The 16,415-nt window shown below is 43.0% G+C and overlaps 1 protein-coding gene across 1 annotated transcript; it reads right to left on the bottom strand.

The window, feature by feature from the left end:
* Positions 1-2,678: 2,678 nt before the first annotated feature.
* On the bottom strand, positions 2,679-10,769 carry LOC138520401 (olfactory receptor 6C4-like). The gene is made up of 2 exons (XM_069632803.1): positions 10,570-10,769; positions 2,679-3,783 (listed from the first exon to the last, which is right to left on the bottom strand). Exons 1-2 carry the CDS (start codon positions 10,767-10,769, stop codon positions 2,679-2,681), a joined length of 1,305 nt encoding a protein of 434 aa, XP_069488904.1.
* Positions 10,770-16,415: the final 5,646 nt, after the last annotated feature.

Raw genomic sequence — 16,415 nt, 5'->3', positions numbered from 1 at the left:
GTACTGCTTACTAACACAACACACCGACACCCACTGGTGTTATGCCATGCAGTGCATTATTCCCAGTCTGCACTTTTTTGCTGTCGTGTTTGCACATCAGCATAAGTGAATTGCCAATATAATAAACGAGTATGGCATACAGATATGTAAAAGGTAATGATTATTTCTGACTGTATTTGTTGACATCTACAAAACTATAGCTATGTTACTATGCCAAACAGTAAAGTAACATTGAGTCATTTTGGTTTTTGAAACATCGTGTAGAGCAAACTTTTTTTTTTTTAGGAAAGTGTATTTAACTGATATGCTACTACCCGGTTCATTGTATTATCAGAGACAGCAACGTTTATAAACCAGACAGATCTGAAAGAAATAGAACATAATCAATAGACTTGGGTCTTGCTAAGATAACCCATATAGGGTCTAAAACAGCATATGCTGTCATTTACCCGACTATACACTTTAGCCTAGTAGAAGCAGCAAGGTGTAAAATCGAGCCCAGTAATATCTCGCATCAAACAAAACATAGAATAACAGGAACAAGTCTTTCTTTGCTCTTTATTGTTTACTAAAACTCCCACAGTGCACAAAAATGGACATGCAGCGCTCAGGTGTGGGTCTCACACATTCTATAAGAATCCTGTTCGACTGCAGCTCCCTTGTGAATATGATGGACACTCCAGTAGTTAGAGACTCTGGGAAGTTCAGTGCTTTATTTGATCAGCAGATGTGTCATTTTAACAGAATAAAAAACATACAGACATACATTAGCTTCAACAAGATAAATCTAACAATGGACACACACAAAGAAATGAACGCATCTTTGTCGAAATTCTCATAAAGGAGTAGAATACAAGTACGTTTTAAAAGCCGGTAGGACAGCCAATCACTTTGATACACAAGAAGCCAAAGACCCTTTCTAAAGGAAGAGGAAAAAAGCCTCCTCTTCTTACAACCAGCCCAGAAGCAAACGTTTTGTTGATAGAGCACTCAACTGTGAAATGCGAAGAGATGAGGCAGAGCGAAGTGAGAGGGGAAGAGAGTTCCAATGTTTAGGAGCTAGAAGAACCAAAGAACAGAAATGAGAAGAAGCACAGTGGGGGTTTGGGGACAGTTAAGAGAAATACATTCTGTGATCTGAGAGAGCGAGACGGAACATAGAACGAGAGCAAGGAAGAAAGATAAGGTGAGGGACCAGACCATGGGTATGTACAATTGAGAGGAAGTGGTAGAGGAGACATGATTCAAGAGGGAGCAGTGAAATAAAGGGTATAGAAGATGTAAAGGGTAAAGAAAAAAGGAGATGAATTGAGGAGTTAGAAACAGAATGGAGGGGAAGAAGATGTAAGGCAGGGAGACCAAGCAATAGAGATGAGCAATAATCATACTTGGCATGAGATTCTTGGATCCTCCCCTGCACTGGTGTTTTTTCAAACAATTTGGAAGTTCTTTTTGAGACCGCCTTCTCTTTTGAAAAAAAAAATCATCACTGTGGCTAAGAATGCTTATTACAGTCTTAACCCCATTGCCCACTTGTTCCCTCTGCTGGTGGTCAAATAGCACAGCGTGTAGAGCAATCGCTTTGATATCTGTGCAGAGGCTGCCGATGCAGGTTAGAATGCCGGCAGTGCCAAACTCAGCCTTTCATCCTTCAGAGGTCGATAAATGAGCACCACACACTGGGTAATAATAAGCAGCGCTCAGATGCCTGAGGGTTTGTAGTGCTATATAAATGTGAATTATTATTATTATCCCCAACCTTTGGCTCACTCTGATCCAGACCTTCAGGTGTCTCACAAGGCCATCTGTGTTAGACTGTGAAAACGCATCCTGCAGCCATCTATGATTTTTACAGGCTGATGGGTGGAATAATATGGCCACAATTTACAATAAATGCTGCATTGACTGAAGATGCTGTAGAAAACGTTGCTCTTGAAGCAGCTGAATACAAAAACCAGACCGTGCCTCCTATAATAAAATGGCTTCATTTGAGAAATGCGAAGGAGCTCACAGAGTTAATGTGGCATTATGAAACCGTTCAATGGGCAACTCCGGGGGGTAACGGCCATGACCCAAGTTAATGGCCCGAGCAAAGCAAAGGCCATTAACGTGGGCCCAGGGACGTTAACTCCCGGTGTTGCCCGTGGCACAGGTACATAAGGCTATTGGCACCACGGGTTACCAAAGCGGCAACCCGGTGGCTAAAAAAATAAGGATTTTCCTTCCTAAAATGGGACGCGACCCGCTTCGTATTGTAGGACAGAAAATCCTTTGCCAACATGGCCTCCATGGAAAGGGGAGGCGGGGCTCCGTACAGAGCCCCTCTTCCCTTTCCATGGCGGCCATTGGAAGCTGAGAGGAAGGTGCAGAGGGTGGGAAAGATAGTGGCAGGGAGACGGCCGTCAGGGGGTTTGGAACAGGAGCTTTCACCGGCGGTTCAAGCCTGTGTTCCTAGCTACCTAACTCGCTGGCTCCCCCACCCATGGTAATAATGTGTGATCATAAGAATCAATTTCAGAGTAGAAAAGACCTCCAAGGTGTTGGGAAGACGTGCTTGGCACAGACATTAAGAAGATAAATAATGTGTATTCCCCTCCAAGACACAACTCCAGCTCACATATGGGATTGCACAATCAAAACCTCTCTGAATGCAATTGTTAACGTTTCTGACATCAACTTCAGCATGCAAGTGTTCTTAGAGACACTCTTTTCCTTAGCACTTTAAGTAGCGCCTGCTTCACTTCTTTGTTCCTGAAACTGTAAATGATGGGGTTTAGGAGTGGTGTCAACATGGTGTAACATAAGGCCAGTGCTTTGTTTAGGGTGAATGAAGAGCGATCCTTTGGGCCAATGTACATGAAAATGACGGTCCCAAAGAAAATGAGGACCACAATCAAATGGGAAGCACAGGTAGAAAATGTCCTCCATCGCCCGATGGAAGAAGGGATCTTGACCACAGTGAAGATTATATTGACATAGGACAGAAGTATTACCACAAGAGAGCTCAGAACAATAGCAGAAGCAAATGCTCTGTTTAGCATCTCATTCACAAAGGTGTCTGCACAGGCCAATTGCAGTAAAGGTACAGAATCACAGAAGAAGTGGTTAATAACGTGCGAGTTGCAGAAGGGTAGCTGAGCCATCAGGGTGGAAGGTGCCAAGGTGAACAGAAAAGCCACCAGCCAAGAGCCAATTGTCAGCCAGATGCATATCTGCCTGCTCATAATAGCATGGTAGCGAAGAGGGTGGCATATGGCGAGAAAACGATCCAAAGCCATGGCAGCCAGCAGGAGAGTTTCAGTAGATCCCAAAGAGATAAAGATGTAGTGCTGCACCATGCATCCACCAAAGGAGATGTATTTATGACCTGTCACCAGACGAACAATCATGTTTGGGGCTGTGACTGAGGTATAACACATCTCCAAGAATGATAGCTGCCCCACAAAGTAATACATGGGCGTCTTCAGATGGGTGTCCACCGTGATCAATACAATGATGGTTGCATTTCCTGTCAAGGTCATGAGGTATATCAAAATGAAGATTGGGAGCAACAGATGAGAATCCTGATCTGGAAACCCCAGCAAGATGAATCCAGCTGTGCTCCTGTTCCCAATGTCCTTTGGCGTGGTTCCTATAGAGGAGGAGATAAACTGGTTTATCAACTCATTACTTGTATAAGTGAACCCAGCAACACAACTTGTCAAGAGTGTATTTCTTATTTGTACCTTTCTCCATCTCCCTTCTCTTTCTGGCTTCACTGCTGAATGGCCCACATTAGCGTATCTATTAGAAAACAAGAAATGTTTAGGTTAAGGGTATCAATGGTAAACACTTGATTCATATATTAGAAGCTTATTAACTGCCCTCCCTCAGCAACTGTGAGTACAATTCCATAATATGTGGCAGATTAATTGTAGGGTTGGCATCTACTCTTCTCTATAAGGTGCAATGTGTTGCTGTGAAACTGTGTACAGGTTATTTTGCCTAGAGATTTCATTCAACCCACCCCTACTATTAGTTTTGTGTACAGTACTCTTTGTAGGTGGTCATCCAACTGAGCTTGCCTAATGTAGATGCATATATTGTGGGAGGGGTCATTATTATGGCAGGATAATCCACCCCAATTCATATCCTGAGATGAAGCCAAGGGCTATATGTTGGGAAGAGGTCAATATTCCAAGCGATCATGACCCCTTCAGAAGTCTGTTAGACCATGAGAATATGGAGTCATGCAACTAAACAGAAAGAAAATAATTGCAGGCTGCACCTCAAGTCAGAATGTTTGGAATGAGGTCTATACCAGTAATTAAAGGCTGGATTCCAAGCTTCCTAATAGGCTGAGTGGAATTCTATAATGGTATCCATGTGCTACCTAATCTTTAGAGACCCCATCTATAGAAGAAGCAACCGAGCAAAAGACAAACTAGACTACGTTCATCAATTGCTGCACTGGAAAGCACGGATAATAAAAGCACAAAAAAGTACACAACATATATCATATGGAATCAGTATTAAATGGCCTGAAGGAAGTCTTTAAAATCATCCCTGAATACAAGAACGCCACAGTCAGAAATCAAAGCTTTATACCTAAGCAAGAACTCTACGATTCCATCACATAACATTTCAGCAACATAATTCAACAAATCCAAGACCACCTTCATAAGGAGGGACCTACTGTGCATTTACCACCTAGAAAAGAGTCACATAGAGTATATCTGACACTGTCATTAGCTGATCTTCACATTCTTTGCGTTCAAGATTTACTTTCCACAATTAATTCCAACAACTCAGCAGGGTTCTTGGTAGACCTGTGCCTGCCATTACCTGCAAATTAATAACACAACTCACAGGTTTGGCCCCGACCTTCCTATGGCTTCTCAACATCTACATTGAGCTGGGCTGCATTACACTTGCCTTACGAATTGGGTTAATTAAACCCCTCCTTAAAACAGCTAGGGCAGACCCTAGCGACGGAGTCTAATAACATCCTATCTTCAACACACTTCCCATCTGTAAAATCCTTAAAAAATGTCTATACCAACAACGCTGGGAATATTTTGAGATCAATAACATCCTTCAATATTCCCAGCATGGATTCAGCCCAGTGAGAGGTGCCCAAAACCACACTTTTCTCAATTTGGTACATGCTAAAGTATAATGCAGACAACAAGGTAACTTGGGCACTCATCCCACATTCTACATCTCCATAGAAATGAATTCCATTATAACGAGATCCTTCTACAGAGACTAGAGGACATTGCGAGAAAGGAATCACCTTGAGCTGGATCACATCCTTCCTAACAGGGAGAGCAGAGACACTTATAGCTCCTATCAGTTCACGCTTCTGCAACCTGACATACAGAGTACCCCAATGCCACAGCCCCTCACCTCTTCTCTTCAACATATACATGACCGCCCGCCTGTTACTCATCAGCAACATGGATTTCACATGTTTCCACTATGCAGTCAACAAGCACATTCCATACAAATTCATCAATGACCGAACAACCTGACAAAAAACGTAACTGACCTCAACACCTACCTCACACATTTGGGCTACTGGATGACTGCTAACAGATTTAAGCAGAAGTATCCAAAATAGAGCTACTGTTGGGAAGTGCAGCACAACTGAATATTGCAGCAGTCCCCTGGTCGAAGGTAATGTGATCTTGCCCACTCCTCACACTAAGAGTGAGAACTCTGAGTGTCACAGTGGACAGCAACAACAAACCACAACCAAAGGCTGCTTCTTCCAACTTTGTGTTCTACAATGCATCAAACCCCCACCCCATAGTCACACACACAGTACAGAAGTTATCTCTCTGATACTATGAAGAATTAACAATTCCAAGAAACGTTACCTTTGACTACCAGAATATCTACTCAACGGACTCCAAAAAAGATGTTGCAGCCAGATTACTACGTGGACTGAAATAACACAAACACCACACCCCAGCACTCCACACACTCCACTGGCTCCCACTCAAATAGGGGATCCAGGCAGGAGGGGGGCTGTGTTCCCAGGAACAGTTTGTGGAGGGAGGAGGAGTGCTGAAGGGATACACCTGAGAAACCTAGGTAGAGATAAGAACTGTCATCATACATTGAACTGTGAGGCAGATGGCTCAGCTCATCATTTATTTTCAAAAGAAATTACAAAAAATATTAGTAATATCATTGCTACGTACATAATTACATATGTACTTTCTAATCTTCATTTCTTTTCTAACAATGTAATTGTTTACGAATACATTAAATTCAAGCAATTTTTATAATGTTAACAAAAATGTATTTTATATTTTAAAAGTTGAAAAGTACTACAAATAAATGCTCCACATTTAATCATATCATACTTCTTTATCAGTGTATTGTTACATGTCATGTTGTTATTACTGTTAAGTGCAATAAAATAAAATATCTATCAAAAGGGGTCAACAAAATATTCTAATGTATGTAATCAGTAATATCATATTTGTAATGTGTGATGTAATTAGTGATGTCACCAATGATCGTATCAGTGATGTCATCTGTGATGTCATCTGTGGTATCATTGTGGTAATACACTGCGCACCAGGGGGCGCATAGTTAGGGTGGACTTGCTTGAAATGCGATTGCTGAATTTCAGGATTCTTGTTGCAGTTCAAAGTGTTCTTGCTATGTATATTTCACATTAGATCATTAAATCTGATCACCTTAACGCTCTCCTAACTGAAGGTTTTTCACTGAATATATAAATATATGTATATATATATATTCACTAACAAAAAAAGTTGTTAAAGGTTACGTTATGGTTAAGTTGCACTACTAAAAAAATTATGAAATTCAATGGAAAAACGTTGCTACAGGGATGTTATGGTTACAGGTAAAACCGAAAAACCCCAGAAATTCGCCAGTTATGGTAAGGTACGCAACCATAACTTGCGCTACCACTGTGCACTGCAAGGACTAACACCCATGACATCAAAGATGACATCACACATGTCATTGATGACATCACTGATGACATCACATGCCTGGCTCCCTCTTTTTTTGTTCAGTGACATATCTACACTAGGTGCTTTTCTTCACTGAAAGTCACGAACAAAAAATTCAAAAGGTACTATATTTGTAGACCTTACCCTTCTCATATGTTCTCACACTACTTTTCTTAGGGTTCAGTCACATCATATGATACTTATACACAGTGGAAGAAGCAAGCCTGAAACACAGCAATCATTTCTGTGCATGAAGACAATCAGTTAGGTTATGAACACTTTCTGGTAGTACTGCTACTTTTTTGCTTACTTTACTTTCTCTGTGTATGCTCCTGTTGGTATGTGTTGTGGTCTCTTTCTGTTTAGTGTACAGTAGTACAATTATGTAGTAAGTGAGGGATTCTTAGCTACCTATTACATGTTTCACAGTACACAAAAGTCTGAAACAAAAGCATTCATCATTTCACTATCCAACATGGGAAGATTTTGAATATTGCACCTGTATGATGCATGCTGCAGACAACGCCTACGTTTCTACATGAGTTTGTTCATGTAGTGGAAAGAATTCTGTAATGCAATGGTGTTTATAGCAATGCATTATTTATGTCATGATAGTTCTTCCAATGATCTCTGGTAGTTTTCTGCCAACATTACAATGACAATCTCTTGTGGAGGCTTTTCATGAAAACTAAATACACATGTAATGTCACCAGTGATGTCATCAATGACATTTGTGATGTCATATTTGATGTCATGGGTGTTAGTCCTTGCAGTGCACAGTGGTAGGGCAAGTTATGGTTGCGTACCTTACCATAACTGCCGATTTTCTTGGATTTTCGGTTTTACCTGTAACCATAACGTCCCTGTAGCAACATTTATCCATTGAATTTCATAGGTTTTTTAGTAGTGCAACTTAACCATAACGTCCCTTTAACAATGTTTTTTGTTAGTGAATTTCATAGGTTTTTAGTAGGGCACTTTAACTATTATGTTGCTTGAGGCTAGTTTTTTCAATAAAGGGAAACTTTTTTAGTAGCGCAACTTAACCATAACGTCGCTTTAACAATGTTTTTTGTTAGTGAATTCCATAGGTTTTTAGTAGGGCGCTTTAAACATAACTTTGTTGTAGCATAGCTTTTTCAGGAAAGGTGATAGGGTTTTAGTAGCGCAACTGAACCATAGCGTCCCATTAATAATGTTTGTTTCACTGAATTCCATAACTTTTTAACAGCATAAGCTTAGTTTGTATATATGAAGTGTACAGCATACTGAAGCCGGTGGCTCTATGCCAATAGCCACAGAGGTTGGGAACACTGCGTCTGTTTGCGGACATCGGGTGGAGTCCAACGTGCTGAAAAAGGGAGGCGTGGTCATAAAAAGTGGTAACATGCAGCAAAAACAAAAAACATATGCAAACAGCAGCAAGTGCGTGAATGGGAAGGGAAAATGCAGTAGCTGTACACATTCTGTACTTTCGCAACAAAGTGCGCAAAGGCATAGGGTATGCAGCATAATGGAAAGCACCAACAAGAGAAGTGACGTTTGCCTTCATCAATGTTACCGCACACCTGATTCACAATCCAACAAAGCACGCAGACGCAGAGGTGCAGACGGCAACTACCGAGATCAGAACGTCACTGCAACGTGGTAAGTACACAAAAGTTTATGGTGTAATTGCACAGGTCCGGTAGTGTACAATTGTAGGAAAGCATGATGTTTTCTGTTTGTGTGCAGCAATGGCTACCACCCTAGATTGGCTGGAGGAGAATTGTCCTCATGAAGAAATGAGTGAGGACGATAGGCCCATTGGTACCCGTCGCACTGTGAAAAGGGAAAGAGTTACTGGAAGGACAGCACCCTAGAATGGCTGGAGGAGAATTTCCCACATGACGAAATGAGTAAACATAGTAACCCCATAGGTAGGGAACGCGGTGGCAAGATTAAGACAATTACAATATAGTGCTTCATGTAAATTAACCACATTTGTTGTCTTTTAACAGGACATACCGGAATGCAAAGGAGTACACCAGAAGAGGCACCTTTTCCACAGGAACATATGGCCACCGAAACGCTGGACTTATACAAGTAGACCGCCTGGACGCCAAAATGGATGAATTGCTCCTCCAATTTGGTGCCTTGAACATTTTTGTAGAAGAACATATAATGGGGAAAATAAGATATCACTGCCCATCTAGCACATGCCCGCCTTCCCCATTTCCCAGCCTCCACTTCCCCGCAAATTGCATGTCATGAGAGACTCTTCGATGAGACCTCAATCCCTTCTTCCCCTCACCAGCAGCTTGTTGAAATGGGAAAATCCCCACTATATGTATCTGTTTCTGGTCCCCCTTCCCTTTCCGAATAGTGGCTATGAATCTGTGCTAATAAAGATTCATATGTTAATGTGTACTGATTGTATTTGTGCCTTTTCCTTTGTTTTAATAAGGCCATTGTAAGTGTGAAGGGCACAGCACTAGTGGTGATGATTGCAAGGGAGGAAAATGGAGGAGTCGTACAGCCGCCGCACCTGGCTGCCCTATGCGCAATCACAATGAAAGCATCCGTAGGACGCCACTACGGGCCACATGTTTGCATGCACAGAACAGCCTGCAAGTAGTTGCAGGAGCATACGTTTATCGGTCACACAACTGCGCACATGCGCATCTTGTCCAGTGACGCCTGGTAACACTGTCCCTGGTGAAGCTATGCGAAGAAAAGTGTGTTGTAGTTGTTAGGCAGACTCATATGCAGTACCCTTTGGGAACACAACATACAATTAAGACTACAAGTGCAAGTACAAATTCACCTTTGGTACAAGCCTGTACTACACAGTAAAGTGGTAGCGATGGCTGAGCAGCCAGACTTATCTCATTAGTAAAGTGAGCAGCATAAGAAGTTAAACAAAGGACAGCAATCACTTTGGTTCAAGCTAACACTGACTCAAGGTTTCTGAGTAGAATAATATACATTTATTTACACATCAGTTATAAAAGAGTTCACTAAGTAAAGCAGCAGAAAAATCACAGTCTTAATACACTACACCACACCCAACGAATTCTGGACAAGTCAAGCTCAAAATGAAGTGTGAGCAAAATGGCACTCCAGCAATTTAAAAAGGGAGGGAAAGACAAGGTTATACAAAATTAAGCAGCACCAACAAGTGAATAGTCAGGCAATCTAGTAAAGGCTTTCTACAATGAGGATTCAAATCAATAGGCCAGCACAGTCTTTGCTCAGATTCACACAGTTCAGAGTAGTTTGAGTTTAAGTCTTTGCCAAGAGTTCGAAAACGAAGTTGTCGGAAGAAAAGTTATTTAAAAAAGTAGAGAAGGGAAATCCCTCGGGTGTAGAAAGATTTCACACATTTTCACTGCGGTCGGACGGAACGAATGACCGGAATTAAACAGTACTTTGAATGAAGAAGGAGGCTGTAGCTGAGGTAAAAGTTTCTGGCATATACTTCAGGCTCACGCTTCCTGAAGCGACAGTCGGACTGACACGAAGGAGGAAGACTAGAGGGTCCTGCACTGCCCAGGAAAGAAACCAGCAGCAGAGCACAGCAACAAATAAAAGGTGTGTTCCTTAAAACCCAAACAGGGTCCGAGCCTCCTGGCTATCCGGTTCACTGCAGCTGTTCACAGCAAATTCGCACAGGAGAGGGAGGCCATGCTTGGTGTTTGGGCAAACTGGTTTGTTCCACCAGCTCAGGGGACGAAGATTCCTTGCAGATCTTCTCTGTCGTCGAAGTTTGGAGATTCGGACCCGCAGCAGGGCTTCACTGGGAGGTTCAGTCATGGTAGTCGTACTTTTCCTTCAGATCTCTTCGGTTCTCTCGATCAAGTGGCGACTCTGCCTTCCTAGTCCCAGAGGTGTTTGGGCAAACTGGTTTGTCGCACCAGCTCAGGGGACGAAGATTCCTTGCAGATCTTCTCTGTCATCGAAGTTTGGAGATTCGGACCCGCACCAGGGCTTCACCGGGAGGTTCAGTCATGGTAGTGGTCCTTTTCCTTCAGATCTCTTCGGTTCTCTCGATCCAGTGGCGACTCTGCCTTCCTAGTCCCAGAGACCTGCTTTTTATGCAGTTTTCCCCCATTGACACAGCCTGGCTGTCAATCACACAGCAGGGTGGCTGTCCTGGCCGGACAGTTACCTAGCCAATCAAACAGGAGTGCAACTTGGTTTACCAAGGGAACCCATGGCAGGGGGTCCTAAAATCCCCTCCCTCACATTCTGCCTACCCAGACATTCAGGCGCCTAAGAGGGGCTTCTGTGCAGAAGCCCCCCAAAGGCCGGAGAACAAAGGAACCAAACCTGGTTTGGCACACACAGCAAAACACGAGAAAGACCTTTACAAAAAGAAATGGCAATAAACCCAGCCGGAACCAAATAAAAGTAAATGTGGTCCAGCGGGTTTAAGTTCAAGGCTACCAAGATAGCCTAAAATAGTACCAAGGCTATTTAAATAAACCGCGGTAGGAAAAATATGGTAGATACCCCTGCCACCAGCCAAATCTTAATGAAAGGGGAACAAAATAATGTTGCATGAGAGACAGACAAAAAGCAATAACTATTAACCCTTTCCAATACTCTATGTAAGATAGTTTGTACTGGGTCTATATATTAGAAAGGACTAATAAAGTCAAAGGCAACTTTACATGTGCTGGGAGACAGTCAGTCCCAGAAAATGGATTTTAGAGTGGGAAGTCTGAAAAAGACAACCCAGTGTCACTGCACTAAAGGTGCTGTGTGACACGCAGTAAAAAGATGATGCCTATGTAGCAGGTGAGACTCCATAGTCTATGAACACACAAATGTAAAACACTCAGCAAAAAAAGGCTCACACTCTTACCAGGTGAAAAAATAAAATCCTAGAAATCCAGCAAAGCTGCTGAGGGACTCAGTAGGTAAGGGAAATTAGCCATTCTGGAGAATTTTCCCTAACAGTAGTTGTAATAGGTGGAAGCGTGCACCCACATCCTTGGAGTACCTTTGCACGTAAACATTTCACCTACTGTATCATGCTCACACCAAGCTTATGTAGAAATGGCCAATGCACATGTGCTGTACATTTAAGTAGTCTAGAGATGGCAAGAGTAGTCGTAGGAGAGCTATGCACATGGCCACAAAGTATAACAACCAATATACGTCCCGCAGACAAGCGTTCAAATGGTGAACAATGGCGACGTCACCATGGTAATGGGTCAAAGCTGCGCGTGGTCCCTTATTTTATGGACACGATCTAGATCCGTGCACCTCGAAAGAGGACAATTTTCTACAATGTATGGAGTGTCATAGTGAGAGTGCACCCTTACAGAGATCCTACATTCTTCCTTCTGTATGTAGGTATTGTAGGGAAAGACTTCGGCCCACTTTGCGGTGTCACATGCTCCACAACAGTCCTATAAAAGGGCACACCCACAAGTGCGCTGCAATCTCTGTGTGGCTTTCCGAAGAAGAGCAGCGGTGCACATTGGTTCGTGCAGAAATTGCTTTCTCAACAATTGTGTACCTGTATAGTACCTCTCCAAGTAATGGTCACCAGAGCTTCTGCTACTACCTCTGAATCAGGAGCACCCATGCCCTCACCAGCAACACCTGAGCAAGGGAACAGGCATCATAATGTGCAGGGACATCAAAAAGTAAACAAGAATAAAGTAGAATGAATCAAAATTGCCTGCAGCTAGCGTGAGTCGTGGGTGTGGAAACTATTTAGAACGATTGGAGATGTGCCAAAATCTGGTGCAAACCAGGTACAATGCACTGAGTACTCAGTCGTGGAAAACCTGGCTTGTACAGCTACGTTACCACCTCCATGCGGCGGCACCTGAAAGCAAACCACCAGGTAGCTCTTCGGAGGGTTGTCCCCTTCCAAGTAGGTAGTAGGTTATTTTCCTGAACAGCATCCTCAGCATCTGCTCCTGCCACTACTAGGGACACTCCAGTGGGCCACCGCGTCCCACAAGCAGCCTTGGAGGACAAACAATACTGCAACACACCTGTACCTTTCAAAGGTCAATGTATTGTGCATATACTGCGACACGGTATTGTGTAGGGGAGAACATTTGCAAAGTGCTTTTGAGGCTTCAGTCTGGGAGCATGACCAGGAGTGCTCCCTAGCCAAGTGAGGTGCACCCCACATCTTCTGCTCTCCATGTACGATTTCTTATCCCTTTGGTTGTAACCTTTGCCATATCTCCCTTCCATTGCTGGCTTTTGTGGAGTGTTTTATAACAACAGGAAAAATTCTACACAACCAGTGGGGGGGATAAAAAGGCTCTTTTCAGAACCACCTTGTACTGTTGAAAAATAGAAATTAAATAAAAGCATGCAGGCGGTGGTGCAGCTATGAGCGCCGCGTACAGAGATGGTAACAATGGGCGGCGGGACTCCGCCGAAATCATTGTACACATTTGCAAAAAAAATGTGGGGGCTCTGAAAAGAGCCTTTTTGTGCCGTTTGTGTTTGCAACATTAGAAGTGGTAAACAAGAACAGGGAAAATGCATGTTAGACTTGCAAGAAGTGCTGCACAGCATTTTGGATATTACGCAGAAACAGCTTATTGCCAGCTTCAGTCAGATGAACTCCATCTGAACGAAAAATGTTCCTACTACGAAAGGTAATGTTTTCATTGTGGAACGAGAACATGCAAACGTCGCAAAAAAAGCGCAAACAGCCTTGTTGACATTGCGCCACGCTTTCTCCATTTGTGGGCCAATCAAGGAAGAACGCAGCCACATCTTTCTCTGGGCAATGCGAGAAAAATTGATGTGTGATTTTGGAAACATTTCCATGAGTTGCCGTAATGTCTCCTTTATTGCAAACTGCAGTGAAGTGCCGCTAACATGCCTTAACTGTTCCCTCCACAATAAACAATAATAATGTCTGTATGAGTGACCGTCACCAAACTGGTAGAAAGAGGACCCACATGGAGCCACTTCATCCCACGTATTCCGTACCAGTGCACATCGACATTATGGAAACCAAGGTGTGCTGCCAGTGTACAGAGTTCTGCGTAAACTTGTACCTAATGTATCCTGGAGTCACCCAAAAGCCATATAGTCCACCTATTGAACTGCACACCCATCCCCTTAGTCATCTCCACTCCTACTGACAAGCAGACCTTCTGGCACAATCTTTTGCTACAAACAACACCCAGGAAATCATATTGACCAATCCCAACACGTGCACAGTCCCATTTCCATTGCAGCCACCCTGAAAATGTAGCATGTGGCGTGGCTTTTGTGAACATATTGCCCTGTGTGGGGGCGGCACATTTTAAACAACATAGAAAATGGGCGTCTTGGTGGAAGTTGTGAAAAGTGTTTTTTTCTAATTTTGCTAAAGCGACGTGTAAACACCTTTTTGTGTGTTCCTTGTTAGGGATTGCTCTCAGCTTTTCCTCCTTACATTACTACACATGTGTCTGCAGCGTACATTATACATAGTTCAACAGATGACTAATTGCAATAAGGGGGAAACAAAATATCAACTCCACTGACAAATGTCACACTAGAAGCACTAAGGTTCTCATGGGCACAGAAGAACATCCAAGCATGGAACAAAAAAGCAGACATACACTTGAATCGCTAATCCATGGTCTCATTTCCATGGCAAGCACATTAAGAAGCACAGCATGTAGCACGTGTGGTTTCCCCAACTACCGCATGGGCCGCGGCCCAGGAAAGCATGACCAGTCCTTCTTCCCTTTCCAGTACTCTTTTACCAGCACTTCCTGATTGGCTACTGTTAAACTATTACATACGCATCCACCAATTACATCCAAGAATTGTAAATGTAACACTATGACATCTATTGAGCAGTCCATACCAACCGTTAAACACACAGAGGTCAAATGTCCTGTAAATCAAAAGCACCTACACGAGAAAGTACTGTAAAACAGTCTATGAGTTCTGCACCCACATACATCGGCATCCCTACCCATCAGACCGCCTAGTAGGTATTACTATTTTCTGTACAGTACAGTGGCAACTGTGTTATGAGTTTGTAGCAACAGGGTACCTAGCAGTGAATCTCAATAACATACTCAAAATTTGTACTGTTATGTCTTCCATCACTTACCATCATATGGCTGCTACAGTGGTAGGTGCTGGAAAAGTTGTGAAATGCCCATAACAGCCATTGGTATATGGAAACGTTTACTCTGTTCTTTTGTTCCATCAATTTTACAATGCTTTCCTCCATTAATACACCTCCTATCAAATATATAACAACAGAAGTTAAGCTATAAAAAAATGTATGTGTGCATTTACAACAGTAACATTCATAAATGTGCAGAAGGAAATTAAAGCCCAGAAGCAATGCCTGCACTCATGTAGAAAGCATACATATGCAGAGAAGTGCATGCAAATGCATACACAAAAATATTCAGCTTTGTACTCTATACATCTTTCTGCACCTTTTTGTAATCCTTCCCCAACGCGAAGTACTGCATTTTGAAAGTAAATAGGCCTACACTAATACACACATGTGTTTCATAACAATTCATGCAATACACTCCCAAACAACCCACCTAACCCCTTAACAAACATGCTTATGCTCCCAAGTGCCCATTCATATTGCAAGCCTTCCATTTATACACACACACTTCTTCTTCCTGCCAAGACATCCCCAAATAGTTTTCAAGAATGTATTGCACAAATGTAAGCACTATGCCATTAGCCAACATGTTTTGTTACCATCTTCTTATACAGATGCAGCACCCACCTCTCTCCGGAAAGCCACTGGAGTGTGCACTTCAAAATACAGCCTGCAATAAACCTACTCTCAGCAAGCAACAAAGTAAGTACAATATCAGCATACTGTTGTATGTCTTACTAAAAGAGTACACTATTGTTCTATTGTAGCATATAGATGTGCAGCCATCCACCAGTATGTACTTCATGGTTGCTCATCACAGCTCTATAGGTGCTCAGTGTTTGTTATGTCGCCACAAGTAGACTCAATCCCACATAGTAAGATACTGGCCCTCATTCCGAGTTTGGAGGTAAGGGAAAAACGATGCCGGTAAAGGATCACTGGCATTGCTTACCGCTACGGGCTGTTCTGACCAACCAGACCACTATTAACGGCACCATAAAGTACGATGCCGTTAATAGCGGGCTGGGCGAGCGCACGTGACCCACCAAGCCTGCATTAGAGCCATGCCGTAAACCGGAGTAGGTCACAAGTGAGGCGGACATGCAAATAACGGTCTCATGAAGGCAGAAAAAGTGCCTTCCCGCATGGCGTAAATACCGGCATCGCCGACCTCCGTAAAGAGCCCTGAGCAGTATTCCCAAATGCCACAGGTGCACACAATAAGCACAGGTGGAGGCAATGGAGTCAGGCCCAGTATAAAAGGAGCACACCCACACACCACACCCCCTCCAACACCAAGATGATACCAATAGTAGAAGCATTTCTGGAGCTGGAGGACCTGC

Source organism: Ambystoma mexicanum, chromosome 13, assembly GCF_040938575.1.
Source record: "Ambystoma mexicanum isolate Mex_15411 chromosome 13, UKY_AmexF1_1, whole genome shotgun sequence".
Lineage (NCBI taxonomy): Eukaryota > Metazoa > Chordata > Amphibia > Caudata > Ambystomatidae > Ambystoma > Ambystoma mexicanum.
The sequence above is the reverse complement of the archived record's forward strand: the minus strand, read 5'-3'. Positions and strand labels throughout refer to the sequence as shown.

What these genes read in the sequence shown, in the direction of transcription:
- LOC138520401 (XM_069632803.1), bottom strand. Translation starts at nt 10,769, where the DNA reads ATGACTGAACCTCCCAGTGAAGCCCTGCTGCGGGTCCGAATCTCCAAA. An exon ending in AGCCAGGAGGCTCGGACCCT is followed by an intron (nt 3,784 to 10,569) that starts GTTTGGGTTTTA and finishes GTTTTCTAATAG; the next exon opens with ATACGCTAATGTGGGCCATT.